Raw genomic sequence first — 18,823 nt, forward strand, 5'->3', positions numbered from 1 at the left:
AAATCCTTCCTAAATCAGAATCCTCCCTGGCTTATGCTCAATACGGACTGATAATGTGCTCCCTTCCAGGCCAAATGCAAGCCAGTCGCCATGGTCCAGCCGTGAGTGAGGTGCGGCATGTTGTAGAAACGCTGGCGGAAAAGCGTGCTGGGTATTTATGCATAAATAACATCACCATAAAAAAACAAAAGCTCGTGCGGGCGACCGCCGATCCTCGGTCTCAGATGGCTTCCACTGACTAAACCGGTGGCGATCCCGGCATCTAAAAACCCAACCGGGGGCGGTCAACTGAGCGAAAGTAGTCGAATTGCCTTCCTGTTCGTGGACGCTGCCCAGTGTTAGGGTTTAACGTCGCGCTGGAACGGTACGCTTCCTCTCTTTTGCCAAATCCCTTCTTTGTTTTAGGGTTTTGGAATTTCGCCGTGCCATCCCTTTATCCGGGGCTTCTCCAGATCCAGGGTTTTGGCTAGCGTTGGGTTCTTGCGCCGTAGATGAACATGGTTGGAATTTTGCCTTCACTAGTTTCGGGCATGGAATACCCCTGGAGAAATACTGGGATCAAATTTTGTTCTTTTGTGCTCCTTATATCTCTGGATCTTTGGACCCCTTCCTCGTTTTTTTTTCTTTTTGATTTTGTGGGATGATCTATATACTTGTCGTACCAAATCTATTGCTATCTGCTGTTGTGCCAAGAAGATTTTTTTTAATTTTTTCGGGTGATATAGTTTTGTTGGAGACGCATTCTTTAGATTTTATCTCGCTTTTCTGTAATTTCATCTATTAATATGCATTAGCCGGTCACTGTCTTGTTTACTTCCGACAAAATCCGTTGTTTTGATTGCCACAGTTTGTATTTGTGATTCTCGTCTCTTCAATTCTCTGCCATGTTTAGCTTTTTTTGGTTGATTCTTGTGATGAGCTTCTCTTACATGTTCATTGATTCTTCTCACAATTGGTATAGCCCTTGTCGGTACCATCTAATTGGATATGGTTTCAGTTATTTTATTATTATCATTATTATTTTTATCCACCGGATAACAATGGAAAATTTGCTAATTTTATAGCAGAGAAGGAAATAGATTTTGGCATGTGTAAAGCTCATGATTATTCAAACGAACATCTATGGCCAAATATAGCCAGACCAACACACAGAGGATTTCAAGTTATAACAGAGATGAAAAGTCTTGGAGGGCACTCAAATGAGCATAGGATTATGCATGGCATATTGAAAACAGAAGCCAAAAAATGAAACAAACAACACCCTCCCATCCTGTAAAATGAGAGAATCAGAAATCCAAGACTCATCTTCTGTGCTCAAAGGGTTATGGGAGAAGAAGCTGCAATTCCACATACTGTAATCATTAGTAGTAAATTTGATAATAAATACCATAATTTTCTTTGTATATTTCTTTCTCTTCCTAAGACATTTATTAGAGAGTAAAAATGGAGGGGATTGTTTAGTGAAAAAGTATATTTATGCTAGGAAAACAAGAGGCATGGGCAGTAAAAATTATCCATTCCATTATCCATTTCTCTTGTCGCATTTGAAAGCTATCAATGAGGGAGTGAGGAATTTCTGCCATCAACAGCGAGCTTGTGGGCCCTGTGATGTTATAAATAGGAGTTAATGGAAGTGTTCATTGCGGCTTCATGTGTTCAGACCAAGGCTTTTGCATTATATACATCAAAGGGAGAACTAATATCAACATGGTTAATTAGACAAGTTCATTTCATGTTGAATAGTTTTGGCCACCCACTTGGTTATCACTTCTCAAACATCTCCAAAGCAATTAAAGACATGCTGGAAGACTTCAATTTGAAATTGCAAGTGGGTTAAAGTACCAAAGTGCAGCAACCATATGTTTTATGTACTTCATTTTTCGGTTTTCTTTTTTCAAATTTTCCTTTTCATGGTTCATGTCCATCAGGCAAGTAACATGCCTTTAGTTCTGATTGGTGTGCAAAGAACTATGTCATGGAAGTAATTCAATGAATTCCAGCTACATCTGTAAAATTTACTGTAGGCAGCTGAATCGATAAAATTTATTTTAGGCAGCTGAATCGATAAAATTTACTCTAGGCAGCTAGATCTATAAGCTTTACTCTAGGCAGCTAAATCTCTAAATTTACTGTAGCCCACAATCTGTTAGCGTCTTTACTTTGATCTTCTTGTCGAACTGTCTGCCAGTTTAATGTAGTATTTAGTGTTCATTCTCAGTTTCAGTTTGCTGGTTTTGTGATGTTATTTAGGTGGTTGTCTCATGCAAGACCACCCTGTGTATGCCAAATATATTGGCGAAGTATCTTAATGGTGCCTGTATTGCATTTTTAGTATGTATCTTAATCATCTGTGAATGTGATGTTTTCTCTGCTGTAACAGATTCATATCTTTAAATGAATCATGGTGGAGACTGGAAAACGACCGCGCCAGCAGAGGGATGATGACAATGATGGAAAACAGCGGAACAAGCGAGCAGGTAACATGGAGAGATCTGGGGATGGTGAATTGGTTGTCTATCGCATACTTTGTCCTGATGGTGTCATTGGAAGTGTCATTGGTAAGGGTGGTAAAGTCATAAATTCCATAAGACAAGAGACATATGCTAAAATTAAGGTTGTCGATCCTTTTCCTGGTGCGGACAAGAGGGTTATTACCATATATTGCTATGTTAGAGACAAGGATTCTGTGGATGTTGATGAGGACAGCATGGAACCACTTTGCCCGGCTCAGGATGCTCTGCTTAAGGTGCATGATGCAATTGTCAATGCTCTGGGTAATGCTAGTGATTATGATAAGAGGAACAAGGAGGAAGCCCATATACTTGTGCCAGCTAGCCAAGCTGCAATTATAATTGGCAAATCTGGGGCCACCATAAAGAGATTGAGATCGAAGACCAAGGCAAACATAAAAGTAATCCCAAAGGATGCCCATGATGTTACTCATTCCTGTGCAATGAGCCATGACAACTTTGTTCAGGTAAATGCTCTTAGTGCTTTAGGTCTTTCAAATAATAAAATCTTAAATTAGAATCCTAGGAGCTACTACAAGTTGAATTATGGGGCTAGGTCTTGTGGCAGTTTATTATTAGAAATTTACATTATTTACTAGTTATATGATGATATGTTAGAAGTTATTTTATCATGGGTTTTGCAAGTCTAAGATAATTTTATCAAAATAAGTGTTCTTGGTTTTTATAAGTAGGATTTGCCAATAATCTTTCTGCCTACAGCCTTTTTTTTTTTTAAATTATTTTACAATCATGAGCCTTAGATGTTTTTGTACTTGTGTTTCCTTTACACCTAACTTTTAGTTCGTAGTATCAGGATTTGTCAGTAATCTTTTTCTGTCAGATGTTCATCGTAATATGGTTCAGTGGTCAACCTGCTATTGTTCCCTGCAATATGTATGATATAATGGGGGGAAAAGAAAACCTGGTCAGGATTAGCCAGCTACCTGTGAGCTCAGGTGATATTGCACGGTGTTAGAAGTTAAGGAGTGGATGGACAAATTCTCTTCTTATTTTTATAGATCAAGTATTTAACCCCCTGGGGATTGCTTTATCCTAAAGTGGTTAGATATAGATGCAAGAAAGCCTCTATTTAAAAGAAGGTATATTGGGATCCTCTTCATGGAAATTTGAAAATTACATTTTTGTCACTTAGATTTTCGACTTAAAACCATGCTTTGGATCCTTTCTTTGTAAAGTGCTTTACAATTTCTTGTTGGTCATTTAAGTTTTATGAACTAGTTGGTGTTCTTTAGAAGCTCTTAGATGTGGTTCAATCTATGTTTCTAATGCATATCTTGTAGGCTGTCCCCTTGTTTTTCTTTGGATCATCAGAGGATCATCTCTTAATATGCTATCCTTCTGTCAAGTGCTAGGCTATGGCCTAACCAGAATTACAGCTCATCAAAAACAGCCGAACCACCTTGCCCTATTTAGCCAACTAGTTTAAGCAAGGAAGTGACTTTCATTCCCATGTCCTTCTAAAAATTTTTGATGCCTATTGGGATTTCTGTATTTGATTATGGCATCAATTTTACCAAACTTAATTTGGATTTGCAAGTCCTAGATATTTACCTTATCTGAACAAATTTCATGTGACTTCTGCAAGTCTAGATATTTACCTTATCTGGAACAAATTTCATGCAACTCATCTCTATTTGCTGTTGTTTATCTTGCTAGCAGTTTGTATTAATTTTTCTTATATACTTACGCAGATAACTGGTGATGCCGAAGCAGTTAAGAAAGCATTATTTGCGGTTTCTTCTATTATGTACAAGTTTTCACCAAAAGAAGAGATCTCCCTTGATACTTCTGTTCCAGAGCTTCCACCAATTATCATTCCTTCAGATGTCACTATCTATCCAGCTGGTAGCTTTTTTCCTGCTGCAGATGCTATTGTTTCCCCTTCTCGATCTGTGCCATCAGTCATAGGTGCAACACCATCTGTACCAGAGCTTCATGGATATACCGATACAGCTAGTGCATGGCCTGTTTATCCATCTGCTCTTCCTGTTGTTTCTGGGTATGGTGGTCCATCACGTTCAGAGGATTTAGTAGTACGAGTCTTGTGTCCATCTGACAAGATTGGACGTGTTATTGGTAAGGGAGGGAGTACCGTAAAGAGTATGAGGCAAAACAGTGGTGCTCGTATTGATGTTGATGATACAAAGGACGAGACTGAAGAATGTCTTATTACTATCACATCTACAGAGGTTAGATTTATTCATGATTTTGGTAGTTTTTCCCAGTTATCAATTTTTGGCAAATGGTGTGATGCATGATCTGTGTGTGCAGTCCACAGATGATATCAAATCTGCTGCAATTGAAGCTATTTTGCTGCTTCAAGGAAAGATCAATGATGAGGATGCTGAGAAAGTGAATATCCGTCTTCTTGTTCCCTCAAAGGTTATTGGCTGCCTCATAGGCAAGAGTGGTTCGATTATAAGTGACATGCGCAAGAAGACTAAGGCTGAAATTAGGATCTCAAAGGGTGAAAAGCCTAAACGTGCTGCTTCCAGTGATGAGCTTGTGGAGGTTTGCCCATCTCCTCGAATCCTGATTTCCTTTTGTTGTCATCAGACAGTTTCTAATGTGTATTTTTCCTTTCACTTTTGATTGGGATCCAGGTGACTGGAGAGGTAGGTAATTTGCGTGATGCACTTGTTCAGATTATTTTGAGGCTTAGGGAAGATGCTTTGAGAGATAGGAATGGCAGCCAGAATACTCATAAGGATGGTAGTCAGAACGCTCCTCCAGTTGATCCTCTTTACTCAAGTAGTCTGTCTGTTCCTCCAGTATTACCTAGCATTCCACCAGTTGCACCTCTGAGCTATGACCAGAGGGTAGAAACTGATAGGGGTTTTGGAGTACTTTCTGGAAGCAGTTTGTATGGATACGGTTCTCTGCAGGTATATTGCTTGGTACTTCAGGATTTCTGATCCAAACTGTTTGTTGTTCAGAATTTTTGGAAAATTCATAGAAGCTTTTTATTAATATTGTTATATTTCTCTGTCAAGGCTGGAGAGAATGGCTATGGCTCCCTTTCCCAGTATTCATCAAAGTCATATGGAGGGTATGCTTTTCCTATGCATTTTTTTTATAGTGGTTTAGTCCTTGTTCCTGCCCTCCCAGTGAAATAATGGTCCAAACAGCTGCTTTTCTTGGATCCCTTGTGCCCTCTATGAAACATTTTGACCATGTATTTTTGCAAGGATGCAATTTATAATTTATTTTCTTTGGTCATCATATTCACGAGTCCTTGTCAATGTTTAAAGAAGCCTTTTTTAAATTTAGATACTCTGTCATGCGTTAGAAGCCATTCTAATGTTCTAACTATTTTTTTGGTTTTCTGTTGCTCTAACTTTGGGCAGATTGCCTCCATATATTGAGATGGTGATTCCTGCAAATGCTTTAGCTAAAGTTATGGGAAAAGGTGGCACAAACATTGAAAATATAAGAAAGGTGCGTCTACATTTATCCTCATGATAGGGTTGCTTTTTTCTCATATCCTTTACATAACAAATGCATGTATACTTATTTAGACTGGAATTAGATTATTGCATATTATATCATTCCCTAAGTACATCTAGTTTCAGATATGAGTGGTCTATAATTCAGACATGATTTAGTATTTTGGCGGTGTTTTTTCCTCTTGTTTACATTGTTTCTTTAATATTTTAACTTTAGATTCAAACTATGGTTTCTTATTTTCCATATATACAGAACACCCAAATCTACTGCACCATATTCTGATAACATGGAACTGTCTCTGGTTTCAATGATCTAGTTTGTAGCTATCCACAAGGGAAAACTAAAAATTTCCTTACCTGACCTTTAGCCATAGATCTGACTTTTGCAATCGATTCTAATTAAAGGGTGCTGCTGAATATCTCCAGTCAAAAAAGAGCATGCAAAATCCATGTCTCAGTTATAGAGCAACCATGACCTTATCATAACTTATCTCATTTCACTCTTTTCTGTAGACCCAAAGATTATTAGTATGGGTTTGAAAATATGAAACATTTCAAACCATGTATAACCGCATATTGGCCAGACGGTTGAGCTGTTCATTGGTCTTAAGAATTGAGATTGATGAATTTCAGTGCCCTGGAAAATTGAATTATGCATTGCAAATTATTCCTTAGCATTACCTTTATGCATTGCAAATGCACAAATGCAAAGAGTTCCGATCGGAAGATCACTAAAACCACTCTGGAATAATTTGCATATTAGATATTCAGGTAATGGGCATACTGATCATGTCATACACTTGGGCTATAGAATATTAGATACACATTCAACCATATGTCGTACACTATTGACCTTCCTTAGCATTACCTACCAAAGCCCTGGCTTCATGCCCAGCTATTTTTCCAGTTCTTCATCTAGTTAGCCTTCTAATTAAATGTTTTTTGGTTTAGTTTAACTAGCTTTTTTGTGTTTCATGCTGTTGCAGATATCTGGTGCTCGTATAGAAATTGTTGATTCAAAATCATCCCGTTATGAGCGTATTGCTCAGATATCTGGAACCCCCGAGCAGAAGCGTGCTGCAGAGAACCTAATCCAGGCATTTATAATGTCAACTTAAGATGATGGATATGCTTTCAAACGTAAATAGGCAATATTTTGTTCTGTTGTTGCAGTGCACTTCCTTTTGGTTTTCCATAGTTTCCTTAGGTTTTTATTCCGGAAAGGAGAGGTATATCTCCTAAAATCCTTCTGGTGTCTTCTGCCTCCTCAGAGTCAATTCATGTTCCGAAGAATCTGCTGCTTTGTTGTCGAGGAAAATGTTATCTATGCCAGTGAACCTATCATATCTGATTTCCCAAGAAATCTTAGGCCCTTCTTGTTTTCCTCTTTGATGTTATTTCTTGTGCTTCTTTAACTGGTATGGATGCCATGTATCCTGGTTTTAGTGACTCTTAAACAAATGATTCACTGATCGATATATTGATGTTTAATTATCCTGTCTTGCCCATCATTTGTCAGCTGCATGGTAGGATCTATCCTTAAACTGGGTGGTGTAATCAAGTTTTGACAAGTACTGTTTTAACTTTTAACTGCTGAACTGAGTTATGTATATGATCGTTATTGAAGCTAAAAATCATGTACAAAAATGAAATCTTAGAGCCCTAGGACTTCCTTCTTCTTTCCTCATGCTTGTATAGATTGAAGTTTGATTTTGTTCTCAGGCCTTGATCTGAGTCAATGACTGCATGTTGTGTAGTGCTTGTACTTTTTGTTTCTTCTGTTGAATTGTATCATTAGTTTGTTTGCTCTCAAGTTTCTCTTGTAATGGGTTTTGATTTTAACTCTTTTTGCTCTTGATTTTCTGGACATCCATTTTCCTGCTTTATGTATGTTTCTGTCTCCCCTGTTTTTTTTCTCCTCATTGCATTCATCTTAGGTCAATCCAATTTGTGCTCCATCGTTGGCCCCTTAAATTCACTGTTTTTAAGACATTGCTCTGTCTCTTGGCCATATATATTGGATTTGGGCATTGAATAATTTTGCTTTCTCATCCATTTCTGCTACAGCCCGAAACAAAAAATTTTGTAGGAAAAAGTGTATATTCTTATTCTCTACTCCACAAAAGTTACCAACTTCTGACCCACTAAGAGACTGGTGGTCCAGATGTCTAGAATTGAGTAATATTCTTATGTGACTTCGTGCCACCTTTATATCTGCATGCTCCAAGGAAGGGTTAGCTCACTTAGCTCTAGGTTTCAGTGTCCAGGTGATGCATACAGCAGGTACAGGTGTGCTCTTGTCAACTGCAAGATTTCGGTTTTACCGGCAGAGACCATGTAAATTATGTACATATGTGCTGATGAGTTTTTACAAGTGTTCGGATTGTGTGTGGCTTGCTGTTTTTGTTTTCCAGCCACCTAAAGTAGTTATGCATTTGGCAATGCGAAAGTATTGATATTAAAATTATTTTATAGTTATGTTTCTTGGGTCGTTTTCTGAGAAGAAAATAGTCTGGAGTGTTGATTATTTCTCCATGCATGCTTGATCATTATATGGATTATGGCCTATAAATGTAGCTGAAGGTTCTAAAAATGGTCTGCAGCAAATCACATCTATATGAATGTCGCTTGCTTGGATGATAGTCCATTTAGGTTGATCAAGTACCTGCAAAGATAATAAATTCATGGAGAATCCTGCGCTTTGATCTATGGTGCTGGTGGCTGCAGCTCCTTGGATTGTGGGTGAAGGAACTGTGTGAACCATCCTGTGCACCGCGGGTGGAAGGAATTCCAGAAGCAACACCTGGGATGTGTGATTATTTATGAGCAAGGTGGATGGGAAAAACAAATGTGTGGATTGATGCATGAGAAGCGGGAACTAATGAAAGTGTGCCCTATGTGTCCAAAGTTTACATTTATGAGGATATTTAACTCTGTGGAAAGGGCATAAATGAGGTTGTGAGTTTGAGGAATGTTTATTTATTAATTAATTATATTTTTCTGAAAGTCAAAAATACTATTGAAAAACCAAAAAATCATGACCATTCATGCTTCTATCCTGGGGATGTGCATGGGCTAATATTATGGTGTTGATCTCATCTCATGCGGCATCGTTCATTGACGTTATTTTTGGTGGCATAGGCCTGGCTCAGTAAGTTATTTGGTTATTCATAAGATAGAACAGTCGATGTATGAGCAAGATCAAGAATTCCATGCATGTAGCTAACTTGGCTTAAAAAAGGCCTTCTATGTTCCATTAAAAAAAAAAAAAAAAAGGCCTGATTCTATTTGGAAGGAAAAGGAGAATTGGGAAATAGAAAAATGGAGACGCGGGGAATCGAACCCCGTGCCTCTCGCATGCGAAGCGAGCGCTCTACCATATGAGCTACGTCCCCTTGCGGTGTTTTATCTTACCTGAAAGTTATTTGTTGAGTCTTAACAAAATTCTTTACAATATGTTACCAAGAGTATAATCATTTCAGCTGAGGCTGTATTTGTTGCTGCCATTGCTTAAATGGGTAAACCGTAAAATGCGTAGAGGATTGCGTGGATGATCACTCATATGAGGTAGGTATGTTCCTAGCCAAGTAAACAGGAATTCCTCTTGCCAATTCTTATAGACTGACAATGTCATTTGGAGAGGAGAGGATGATGATGATGATAATGTAACATCTATGCTTGTTAATGTTGGCATGAGGATATGCAACAAATTTTACCTTTTCTTTTTTTGGGGAGTTGACACGCAACAATGTTTAAGCTGAGCCAATTAGAAATTATAACATCTTTACTTTTTGAGTAAAAGAAATGAATGTCAACTTCAAGACAAGCATTGGGTGATGGAAGCAGAGGCCATGGAGGAGGCCGGTCGGCGAGCGGCGGTCGATCTCTGAGAAGAGGTACAGGTAGGTTGGTGGATATTGATGATGATGGAGTCGATGTACGTTTCCTCATCACTGATCATGGACCATTTTGGACTTAGGGATTTAAGGTTTGGCCTAAGTTTGTGCTTTTGGGCTTCTTCGTATGACGTGGACTGTGGTTGTTTGGGCTGTCAGACCTCCCTCGTCCCAAACTTGTATTTTTGCTTCTTTTGTTTTCCTTTTCTCTTTTCCAGTGTTGTTTTCTCCTCCTTTTGTACTTATATTTCATTTATAACAAAATGCGTAGGTGGACTTTCCCACCATTTTGCATTTTTAAAAAAAAAAAAAAAAAAAAAGAAAAAGAAAAATGAAAAACTAAAGACAAGCATCTTTATCAAGTAAAGCAGCAGCATGGAGCTGTTAACTAGGTTGTACGGTTGTGCCCAAGAAAAATCTCTCTCTCAGAGAAATTTGACTTAATATGAGTTGTAGAAAGTTATTTATACCATTCTGCATCAGAAAAGAATAACCGAATTTTTCTTTTTTATTTAAGCAAGTAAGGGAATGGTAATTTAGTGGCTAACTAAAGCACCAATTAAATTAAATATCTACCAAAATATAAAAAAGAACCAATTAAACTAAAACATGGCTAAAATTTTACATTGACTACCATTACCAATACCATCTTTAAGAAACTTGCTTCTATTTCATGTTGACTCTTTTGATGGGTCAATCTTAATTTACAAATATCCATTACACATTCTTGATAGCGGACAATCTGTATAATCTGGGTACGTGGAAGGTTGTAGTTCGCACAACTCCTCAAATCTAGTAGCGCACGAGAGCTTCTGATGAACCAGCCATACAAATATAACCTAGTTTTCGGTACAATTTCCATCAACTTAAAACTAGATTATCCTAATTTTGTACAATATTGTTAAATAACCGTAGCCATGACTTGAGATTTCATCATACATGCTTATTAATATACCTCCTCTCATGATTTAAAAATCATGACTCGACACTAAGATATTATCTACTTTAACTTATGACCTATAGTCTGAAGGCACAATATAACCCTCCTAATCGAAAAGAAATGTATGTACTCCACAAACTGTGTACTTTCACAGAATGGTGTTTAAACGAAAGAAACCTCATAGTCCATTAAGGATGATGTCCTTCTTCTAGTGAATTGGCACGTGAAGTATTGTCCGTTTTGACATACGACCCATGACCCGAGAACTGTATGGACTGTTTTAGGTCTCATGATTTTGCCCATTAAAAGATACCTCATATGAAAAAGATGGTCACATCCTATATAGAACCGTCAAAACAACCAACCCGACCTTTCATGGGCTGGACCGATTAAATCGGACCAAAAAAACCCTTTTGATAAATAAACCATCAAATAGACAGCCCAATCCTAATCTCATAAATGAAGGACTAAACGACAACTCTTATAACTCATCAAAAAAAAATTAAAAAAATTTAAAAACTCTTAAATATAATAGTTATCAAATAAATAAATAAACTAACCCCTACATCAAATTTTAAAACACCAAAAATAAATATAAAATAACTTCAAAAAATTTATAATAATATCATGATCTTCATTCTCTACAAAAAAAAAAAAAAAATAAAAACACTACAAACTAATTAAACTCTACAAAATCAAAAAAATTAACAAATAATAAATATTATTCAAATAACATTGAATCCAACTATTAAAATTCAATTCCTATTCTCAATTAAAATATTTTAAATAATTTTTAATTAAAATACTAAAAAAATAGACAACTTAATATAAAATCAATCACGTGACTAACTTTAATATTAAACCTTTTTTAAATATTTAACAATTTATATAATTATATATTATTTTAAAATAAATGAATCGGCTCATGATCTAGACGTGCTAATCCTTCGCTCACGGGTCGAGCCATAAATAAGTCGAGCTAAAAAAATTTTTGTTAAATAGACTGCCCAAATACTAGCTTAATCCTACTATTTTAAGGGCTTAAATGGACCGACCTGTGGCCCCAATCCATTTTGACGGTTCTATTCTTATATAAATCAGAATCTTCTTTAACTCTAATCAATATAGGACTAATGATGCTTTTCTTCTACATCACAATAATTTTTTTTATTTATTTTATATATTTTTTATAGTTATTGTCTATGATTTTTGAAAAAAAAAAAAAAACTTCTTGTATGCATTTTTTTTTTTTTTTTTTAAGCAAGAAAAGCAATTCCATTACACCATATTTTTTTCCACCATATAGCATAGCAATATTCAATTTACATCCATTGTACGAAGCCAACAGCCATATTCAATTTACATGGCAAAACACCAAACAGGCATTAGAGGGGCAAAAGAGAACACTCCTGCTTCACAAAACTTTCTTATACCTACCAAGGTTTCTCTCCGTCTCTCCACTCATCACTCCTAGTCTATTCTTGTCCCACATTCTCTGATAATTTTATCGCTACTACTATTACCACACATGTATAGAGACTTGTAAACACCAGCTTCCACCACACTGAAGTGGACTGTGATCCTTTTTTCTTCTGTTTAACTCAGCATCATCTATCCAGAGAACTTATCACCACCCTGCAACCAAGTTAAGCAAATCACATGAAAATTAACAAAGTTGGAAACAAAGACTCTTCTGCTTTTTCTTTTTTCTTTTCTTGGTGAGAAACAAAAAGAATCTTCTGTTTTAAGTTGACCAAAAGTTCATCATCTCCATCCATCTTGGATGGATAGACTTTGATAATTATTATATGCAGTCTTTTATCTTTCAACAAGCAATAACTTACGCATAAAACCCTAGGAACCAGGCAAGGAACGGGCAAAAACAAAGAACATATAACGCATAGTAATAAATGTCGTTCATGAGCTTTTTATTTGTTATTTTTCCTTTTTTTTTTTTTTTTTGGGTATAGTACTTGTACCTTGAGCTTTTGTTGACAGAAAACATACTCGAGATTTAAAAGATTTTTGCCTGCCTTTTATTTTTCTACAAGAAAACCAAAATTATATAAATGCTTTATGTTCATCATGCAAAGATATTTGATAGACGTTGTATAGTATATCGATATGTTCGCATATATGCTTCATCTTAACATACAATGATAACTCAGTAAAAATTCTAAACGAAATACTTGTTCCCATGAAAAACATTTTGGTTCAGTAAATTCCAAAATAATCTAAATCTCGCACGGACTATTGATTGAAAAAAAAAAGGGGTTCTTATGAATCAATATGATTTTTCGTAGCAAATTATATAGGTAAAAAAAAATCTCATAAAAAATTTCTAATTCGTCACTATAAGAAAAGCACAAGTCATACGATCATATACTATTATATTTATAACGTAAGGTCGAGGAGTTTATTTATAACTGCTGGTGCTCTTCTTGGTTTTATTTGAAAGAAATAAAAGAAAAGAAAAGAAAAAAGAAAGAATATAAGAACTGACCAGTCGTAAACGGTCGGGTTCCGGGGTTCGGCGGTCTCCATACCCTCCGCCATTGGCGCCGGCTTCCTCCTAGGCCTCCTCCATTCTCCTCTCAGCCCCGTAGCTACAAAAAAAAAAAATAACCCCGCCCGCAAAAAAAAAAAAAAAAAAAAAGCATTTCTTAACCTTCTAGAACGTTCTAGAAGCTTCTGGAAGGAGATGCAGGAATGAACTTACGTGTGATTGGGGAGTCGGGGACGCTGGCCGGCGACGATGGGGCCGAGGAGGCGGAGTCGAGGGTGCTGCAGGGGGAGGTGGCGGTGCGGAGGATGGTGATGCTCCGGGTGACATGGAAGCTGCCAGGCGCGGTGGCGGCTGAGGCGGAGGCGGAGGAGGAAGGGGAAAAGGAGGAGTACTTGCGGAGCTTGCCGAGGCCGGAGTCCGGCCGGGGGCCGGCCACCGTCTCGTCCCATAGGTGGTCGAGAAGGCTCATTCTCCCCTCTTCTTGTTCCAAACTCTCCAAGTATTCTAATCTCTACCAGGTTGTGGGAGTTTAGAGAGGGAGAGATAGAGGATGCTCGGCGACATCGCAGGGGATTCTTATAGATAAGGTCATTATTTCCACCAAGGGAAAAGGTCGTTTCTATCCCTTGGCTGGCTTGAATTGGCTCGGCTCTGGCTTGGTGCTACTTGGGCCTCTTGGCCTATCCCTGTTGTTCCCAATGCCATATTCTCAAGTTTGGTACTCAGGAATAATTCCATTGAATGTCATGATTTCAAACTCGATCCGAAAAATTAAGAACAATTGAGAATTTTGTAATGACCTAGAGAATAATGTAATTATGGTTGGTTTGTATCATCCTTTGGTTTAGTTTGAGCTTTGGATGTAAGAGTGTAGTTGCATACAACTCTGTACTTGTATAGGTTTTATTTAATCGTTAATGAAGTAAAAGATGAAAGTCCCATCAAGTCTGGTTGGTTACGATGCACAGAGAAGATATTGATATAAATTAATATATACATAATAATTGCATATAACCCACCTTGCCGATTCTCCTTTTTATTATATTATTTAATCATTAAAGTAAATTGGTGATTAGTACTTGAGAAAAAATGTAGGAGGAAAAAGTATCGGCAAGAAATGATTATTATGTGCATCTTTTTATATGATATGATTAAATTTGCTCAAAAAGAATTGGAACCATTATTTTACTTTAGGATGTATCAATTATCGAACAATCTTCTATGTACAAAAGTATTAGAAAAATAAAATAACACAATTACTTAAGATATAATCCACTCGAATATGATAAAAGAAAATAATTATCTTCGCATAATCCATTTGTATTATAGATGATAGTAACTCATAGATGTATGCATGTATAGAGTAGTGTATATATCATGTGAAGAGTAAATTTTATATTGATTAAAATGGCGAATTAGCATTTACTCTTTATTAATATGTTGCTTTCACTAATTGTCTCACTTAAATAATAACTCTATTTAATAGATCAAAGTTAGTTTTATCAAATACAATATTTTATTTATGCCACTACTAATTATTTATGTTACATATTAGAAAAGTTGGAAGCTCGCAATACATAACCTCAAATAATCACTAAAGTCCGAAGTATCAAAAGGTTATCATCAAAGATAATGATGCTTTTTACGATTGCTTATGGACTCACGTGATTGATATCTCTATCTTTCTACATCACATGAAATAAAAAGTCAAAATCAATGACTTGAATTGTATTCCATCTTTTCTTTACTTGTGCTACAACCAATCATCCATATTACTTACCACAAAAGTTGGAAGCTCACGATGCATGCCCTCAAATATCCACTGAAGTGTAATCCATTTACTTGAGGAGAATAGGAATGTTATCATCAAAGATAAGGATACCTTGCAATTGCTTACAGGCTCAGATAACCGATCTCTCTAATCTCTCCATATCACATGATTGAAAAGTCAACCACGTTGTACTGGGCTGGGCTTTTCTAAAGCCCAATTGAAGTCTGGGGGGGTAAGCTGAGCCGGCTCGAGCCGCGTCAGCTTTGACGGAGCCCAAGCTTAAAGGAGGAAAGACAGCAGGATGATCCGGGAGCCGTTGACGGAGCAACCCATGGGGTGGGCCCCACGCTTACATTTCCACGTAATGGATAAGATCGGTATCTAAGCCATGTGACTCGGCGTCGATAAGGCAAGTGGTTTAAGATTTAGATACTGTGCATATTATTACCCAAATATAAGGTACCTTGTAAAAAATACTATTTAGTCTTTGGATTGACTATTCCGGTTAGTAATATCTATCAAAATAATAGAAATAAAAAAAATATATTTTTTTATTTTTTATTTTTTTTTTTGTATCAAGCAACTCGAAGAGATCCAAAAAAAATAATTGATTGAATGAGATCCATCAACTTAAATATTGATCGATTCGTCTATAAATCAATAAATATAAAGATGGATAAAAAGATATAAAAAAATAATATATTTATATTAATTTATGATCGATTAATTTAATGATAAATTTAATCTAATTAAAAATTTCAGTGCCATACAAAGGATATCAAATTAGAGTTTACTATTTTAGTAAATAAAAATTAATTAAAATAGTAAAAAGATGAAAAGCTCTGTTTTTGGCGACTAAAGGTTCTATTGAGAGAAGAAGCTGATAATTGAATACAACCGCCAAGAACAGTCTATGGGTTTCTCGGTCATTTGTCCAATTATACGTGACCTATTGGAGCTAGGTTACCTTTGTAGCTCACTTGGAAGTTTGGACCATCTCTGTGGGTGATGTGACTGTGAGAATCTTATGCTGCGCATTTGAAATATGAGCTAAGATTACCATCAATCTAAATAACCGGCCTAGCTAGGGTCCTTTAGGTTCTCAATGGCAGTCAGAATCACTAGGGCCTATCACTTGTACGCTAGCAAGAGGACTTCCAATGGGCAATACACGTCACTGTCTCTTCAGTCATTAGTCTATCTCTGCACCACTTGTCCAAGAGAGTATTAGTTTTCTATTGCGGGCATTATTGGTGGTAAGATATAAGAAAGATATAGTATGGTTGGAGTCATTTTAAGGTCAGTGGTGGTGCCCGTTTTTTGGGACAGTGCCAGTTGTGGTTGAGGCGGTGTTGGGTAGGTGGGATGGCGACAGGGGCAATGTAACCCACCACAACGTGAGTTATGGTAAAATCTTGCAAGGGGATGGGAAAGATCGGAGAGAATACCAAACAACTTACAGGTAAATTGCTGTTTGCCAAGTACCCCAAATGCAAGTGTGGTGCAACAACTGCCGTTTAGCGCTACTTTGTATGATACATAGAAAGTGTCGTAGAAGGATGGTATCATTGATTCCACGTTGATTATAAATCAAGAGAAAATTTGGTTTGGAACGAAGTTCAATACAATAGACCTTAGCGGAGTGGAGCAGCTACGGGATGAAGTTCTTTTATCTTAGCTGGATCTTGCTGATGCCAGCTAAAGGGTAGAAAAGCGGTAAATGTGTGACGTTTGGAGTTGTCATTCCGAGATATTCTCTCTCCTATGTGGTATTTTTTTATAAGATAAAATTATGAGATTCCATGCTCTAATGATCAGAGATCGAAACAGATAATATCTTATACATGTAGGAGCGGAGACTGATCTATTCAAGCCAGAAGCTCTTAATCACAACATTGGCACCCACCATAAGCTGGGGCAAATCCAAAAAAAATCCAAACCATCGTGGAGATATCATCTTTGAGGACTCGAAGGGAAGTGCACTGCAAGATGCACCTTGCCTTGGCTCCGCTCTTGATCAAGCCTTCTATTAAAGAGATGTTGTATCTGTACATCACTCTTCCCTATAGCTATAAGTTTGGTCCTCGTCCAAAAGGAAAACAGTGTCCAAAAGCCCTCTATTATACCAACAGAGTGTTGCGTAATGTAGAGGTCAGGTATCCCAAGGTGAAAAAGACTGCTTATGCCTTGGTGATCTCAGCATGGATATTTCGATCCTACTTTCAGGTGCATTCCATCACCATGTTGATCGATCAAGCCCTGAGGTAAGTTTTGTAGTGCTCAAGAATGGCATGCCCCCTGTCCACACTCTCTTTGACTGAGAGGAGGGTCTTATATTATGGAAAGACGACATCATTAGTCTTACATCGATTGTGAGTTAAGGAGGAGTCTGATTTATAAAATGAAACTTTTTCTCTCTCAAAAAGTATCTTTTAAAGGACAAAATTGTGAGCTCCTATGCCATTGGCTGAAATGGACAATACCTCATGCGCACTAGAGTAAAGACCGACCCATTCGAGCTATAAGCCCTTGATCATAATATTGATGCCTATTATGGGAACCAGACTATTCCTTTTACCCACACCCTCTCTTAATTGAGGGACCATGTTGTGGAGGGACTATATCGTTAGTCTCACGTCGGTCGTGAGTCAAGGAAGAGTTTAACTTATATGAAATGAGATATTCTCTTTCGCGTGTGATGCCTTTTAAAGAATAAAATCATGAGATCCTGTGTCATAGCGGATAAAGAATGAAGTAGATAATACCTTACACATATGGGAGCGGTGACCGATTCATCCAAACTATGAGCCCTTGACTGCAACAGGAAGATTTCAATACTTCTTCTCATTTTCTTAATCACAAATGTGAATGAACCATAGAAAACACTTTACAAAATATTAATATGAAAATATACTATGTATTACAGCAAGAGCTATGGTACCATTAGAATTAGCAAAATATGACTAGATCTGTTAATGCATCCATGTTCAACCCATAATAAGTAGATTTGGATTTGCATTAATAGATTCAAATCATAAACAAATTGATCTGTTTAAAATATTTAATAATCAAGTTGGGTTCAAATTCTAATCTCTTAACTTTATTTAATGATTGCATTGGATTGACTTTGGTAGGTTAAGCAGATCACTTGTTTATTAAATAGATTAACGGGTAATATAAATTATACAAGTGGTTAATAAGTTAAGTAAATCATCTGTTTATTAAGTAAGTTCAGCATGTCGACTATGTGTTTGTTAAATACGATAGGTTTAGATTTCAAAATTTGATATATTTGATAAATAAATTAGATTTAGATTTGAACTATTCTGATCTAACTTGCACGTGATCTAATTGTCATCCCCATATATATACATGCTCGATGCTAGATCACAAATTAACCGGTTGGATTGAACTGCACCAACATGTTATTTACTATTATTTTATAACTGGTATATGTATGATATAGTTACATAATTAGTTTGTATATTTATGATATGTGTTTGAGTTATCTTGATATAAATTCGATCAGAAAAACTTGATGGATTGATAAAATTAATATTAAATCTGATACCATATCGAAGATGAAAGGAATTTGATTTAGTTTGGGATTAATTTTGTAATCAGACTTAAATATGAATTAGAATTGGATTGTGCCCATCCTCTTCCAATTCGACCCACTTGCACTCCAAGCTGTGACATGGTAAACCTGACAATAATTAAGTTTGAACTTTTT

General features: G+C 36.7%; 2 protein-coding genes and 1 non-coding gene across 6 annotated transcripts; 1 reads left to right on the forward strand and 2 right to left on the reverse strand.

Annotated features, from left to right (window-relative positions):
• The first annotated feature begins 175 nt into the window (after positions 1-175).
• LOC105053051 (KH domain-containing protein At4g18375) lies at positions 176-8,991 on the forward strand. 4 transcript variants are annotated; one of them, XM_073244127.1, is made up of 8 exons: positions 177-364; positions 2,381-2,977; positions 4,223-4,720; positions 4,803-5,042; positions 5,135-5,416; positions 5,525-5,580; positions 5,879-5,969; positions 8,581-8,991. In XM_073244127.1, exons 2-8 carry the CDS (start codon positions 2,402-2,404, stop codon positions 8,596-8,598), a joined length of 1,761 nt encoding a protein of 586 aa, XP_073100228.1. In that variant the 5' UTR covers positions 177-364; positions 2,381-2,401; the 3' UTR covers positions 8,599-8,991. The 4 variants fall into 4 exon arrangements, with proteins under 4 accessions (XP_010932362.1, XP_073100228.1, XP_010932359.1 ...); XM_010934057.4 differs by lacking the exon at positions 8,581-8,991 and adding an exon at positions 6,964-7,483; XM_029266991.2 differs by lacking the exons at positions 177-364; positions 8,581-8,991 and adding exons at positions 404-500; positions 6,964-7,483.
• Positions 8,992-9,299: 308 nt separating this feature from the next.
• Positions 9,300-9,372, reverse strand: TRNAA-CGC (transfer RNA alanine (anticodon CGC)). The gene has a single exon. It is a non-coding gene; the product is annotated as a tRNA-Ala (tRNA).
• A 2,714-nt stretch (positions 9,373-12,086) lies between these two features.
• On the reverse strand, positions 12,087-13,877 carry LOC105053050 (uncharacterized). The gene is made up of 3 exons (XM_010934056.4): positions 13,533-13,877; positions 13,317-13,419; positions 12,087-12,448 (listed from the first exon to the last, which is right to left on the reverse strand). The coding sequence occupies exons 1-3, from the start codon at positions 13,786-13,788 to the stop codon at positions 12,421-12,423; spliced, it is 387 nt and encodes a 128-aa protein (XP_010932358.1). The 5' UTR covers positions 13,789-13,877; the 3' UTR covers positions 12,087-12,420.
• Positions 13,878-18,823: the final 4,946 nt, after the last annotated feature.

This window comes from Elaeis guineensis, chromosome 10 (genome assembly GCF_000442705.2).
Source record: "Elaeis guineensis isolate ETL-2024a chromosome 10, EG11, whole genome shotgun sequence".
Lineage (NCBI taxonomy): Eukaryota > Viridiplantae > Streptophyta > Magnoliopsida > Arecales > Arecaceae > Elaeis > Elaeis guineensis.

What these genes read in the sequence shown, in the direction of transcription:
- LOC105053051 (XM_010934057.4), top strand. Translation starts at nt 2,402, where the DNA reads ATGGTGGAGACTGGAAAACGACCGCGCCAGCAGAGGGATGATGACAAT. An exon ending in ATGGATACGGTTCTCTGCAG is followed by an intron (nt 5,417 to 5,524) that starts GTATATTGCTTG and finishes TTCTCTGTCAAG; the next exon opens with GCTGGAGAGAATGGCTATGG. An exon ending in ACATTGAAAATATAAGAAAG is followed by an intron (nt 5,970 to 6,963) that starts GTGCGTCTACAT and finishes ATGCTGTTGCAG; the next exon opens with ATATCTGGTGCTCGTATAGA.
- LOC105053050 (XM_010934056.4), bottom strand. Translation starts at nt 13,788, where the DNA reads ATGAGCCTTCTCGACCACCTATGGGACGAGACGGTGGCCGGCCCCCGG. An exon ending in CCCCGACTCCCCAATCACAC is followed by an intron (nt 13,420 to 13,532) that starts GTAAGTTCATTC and finishes TTTTTTTTGTAG; the next exon opens with CTACGGGGCTGAGAGGAGAA. An exon ending in AACCCGACCGTTTACGACTG is followed by an intron (nt 12,449 to 13,316) that starts GTCAGTTCTTAT and finishes ACTTGGTTGCAG; the next exon opens with GGTGGTGATAAGTTCTCTGG.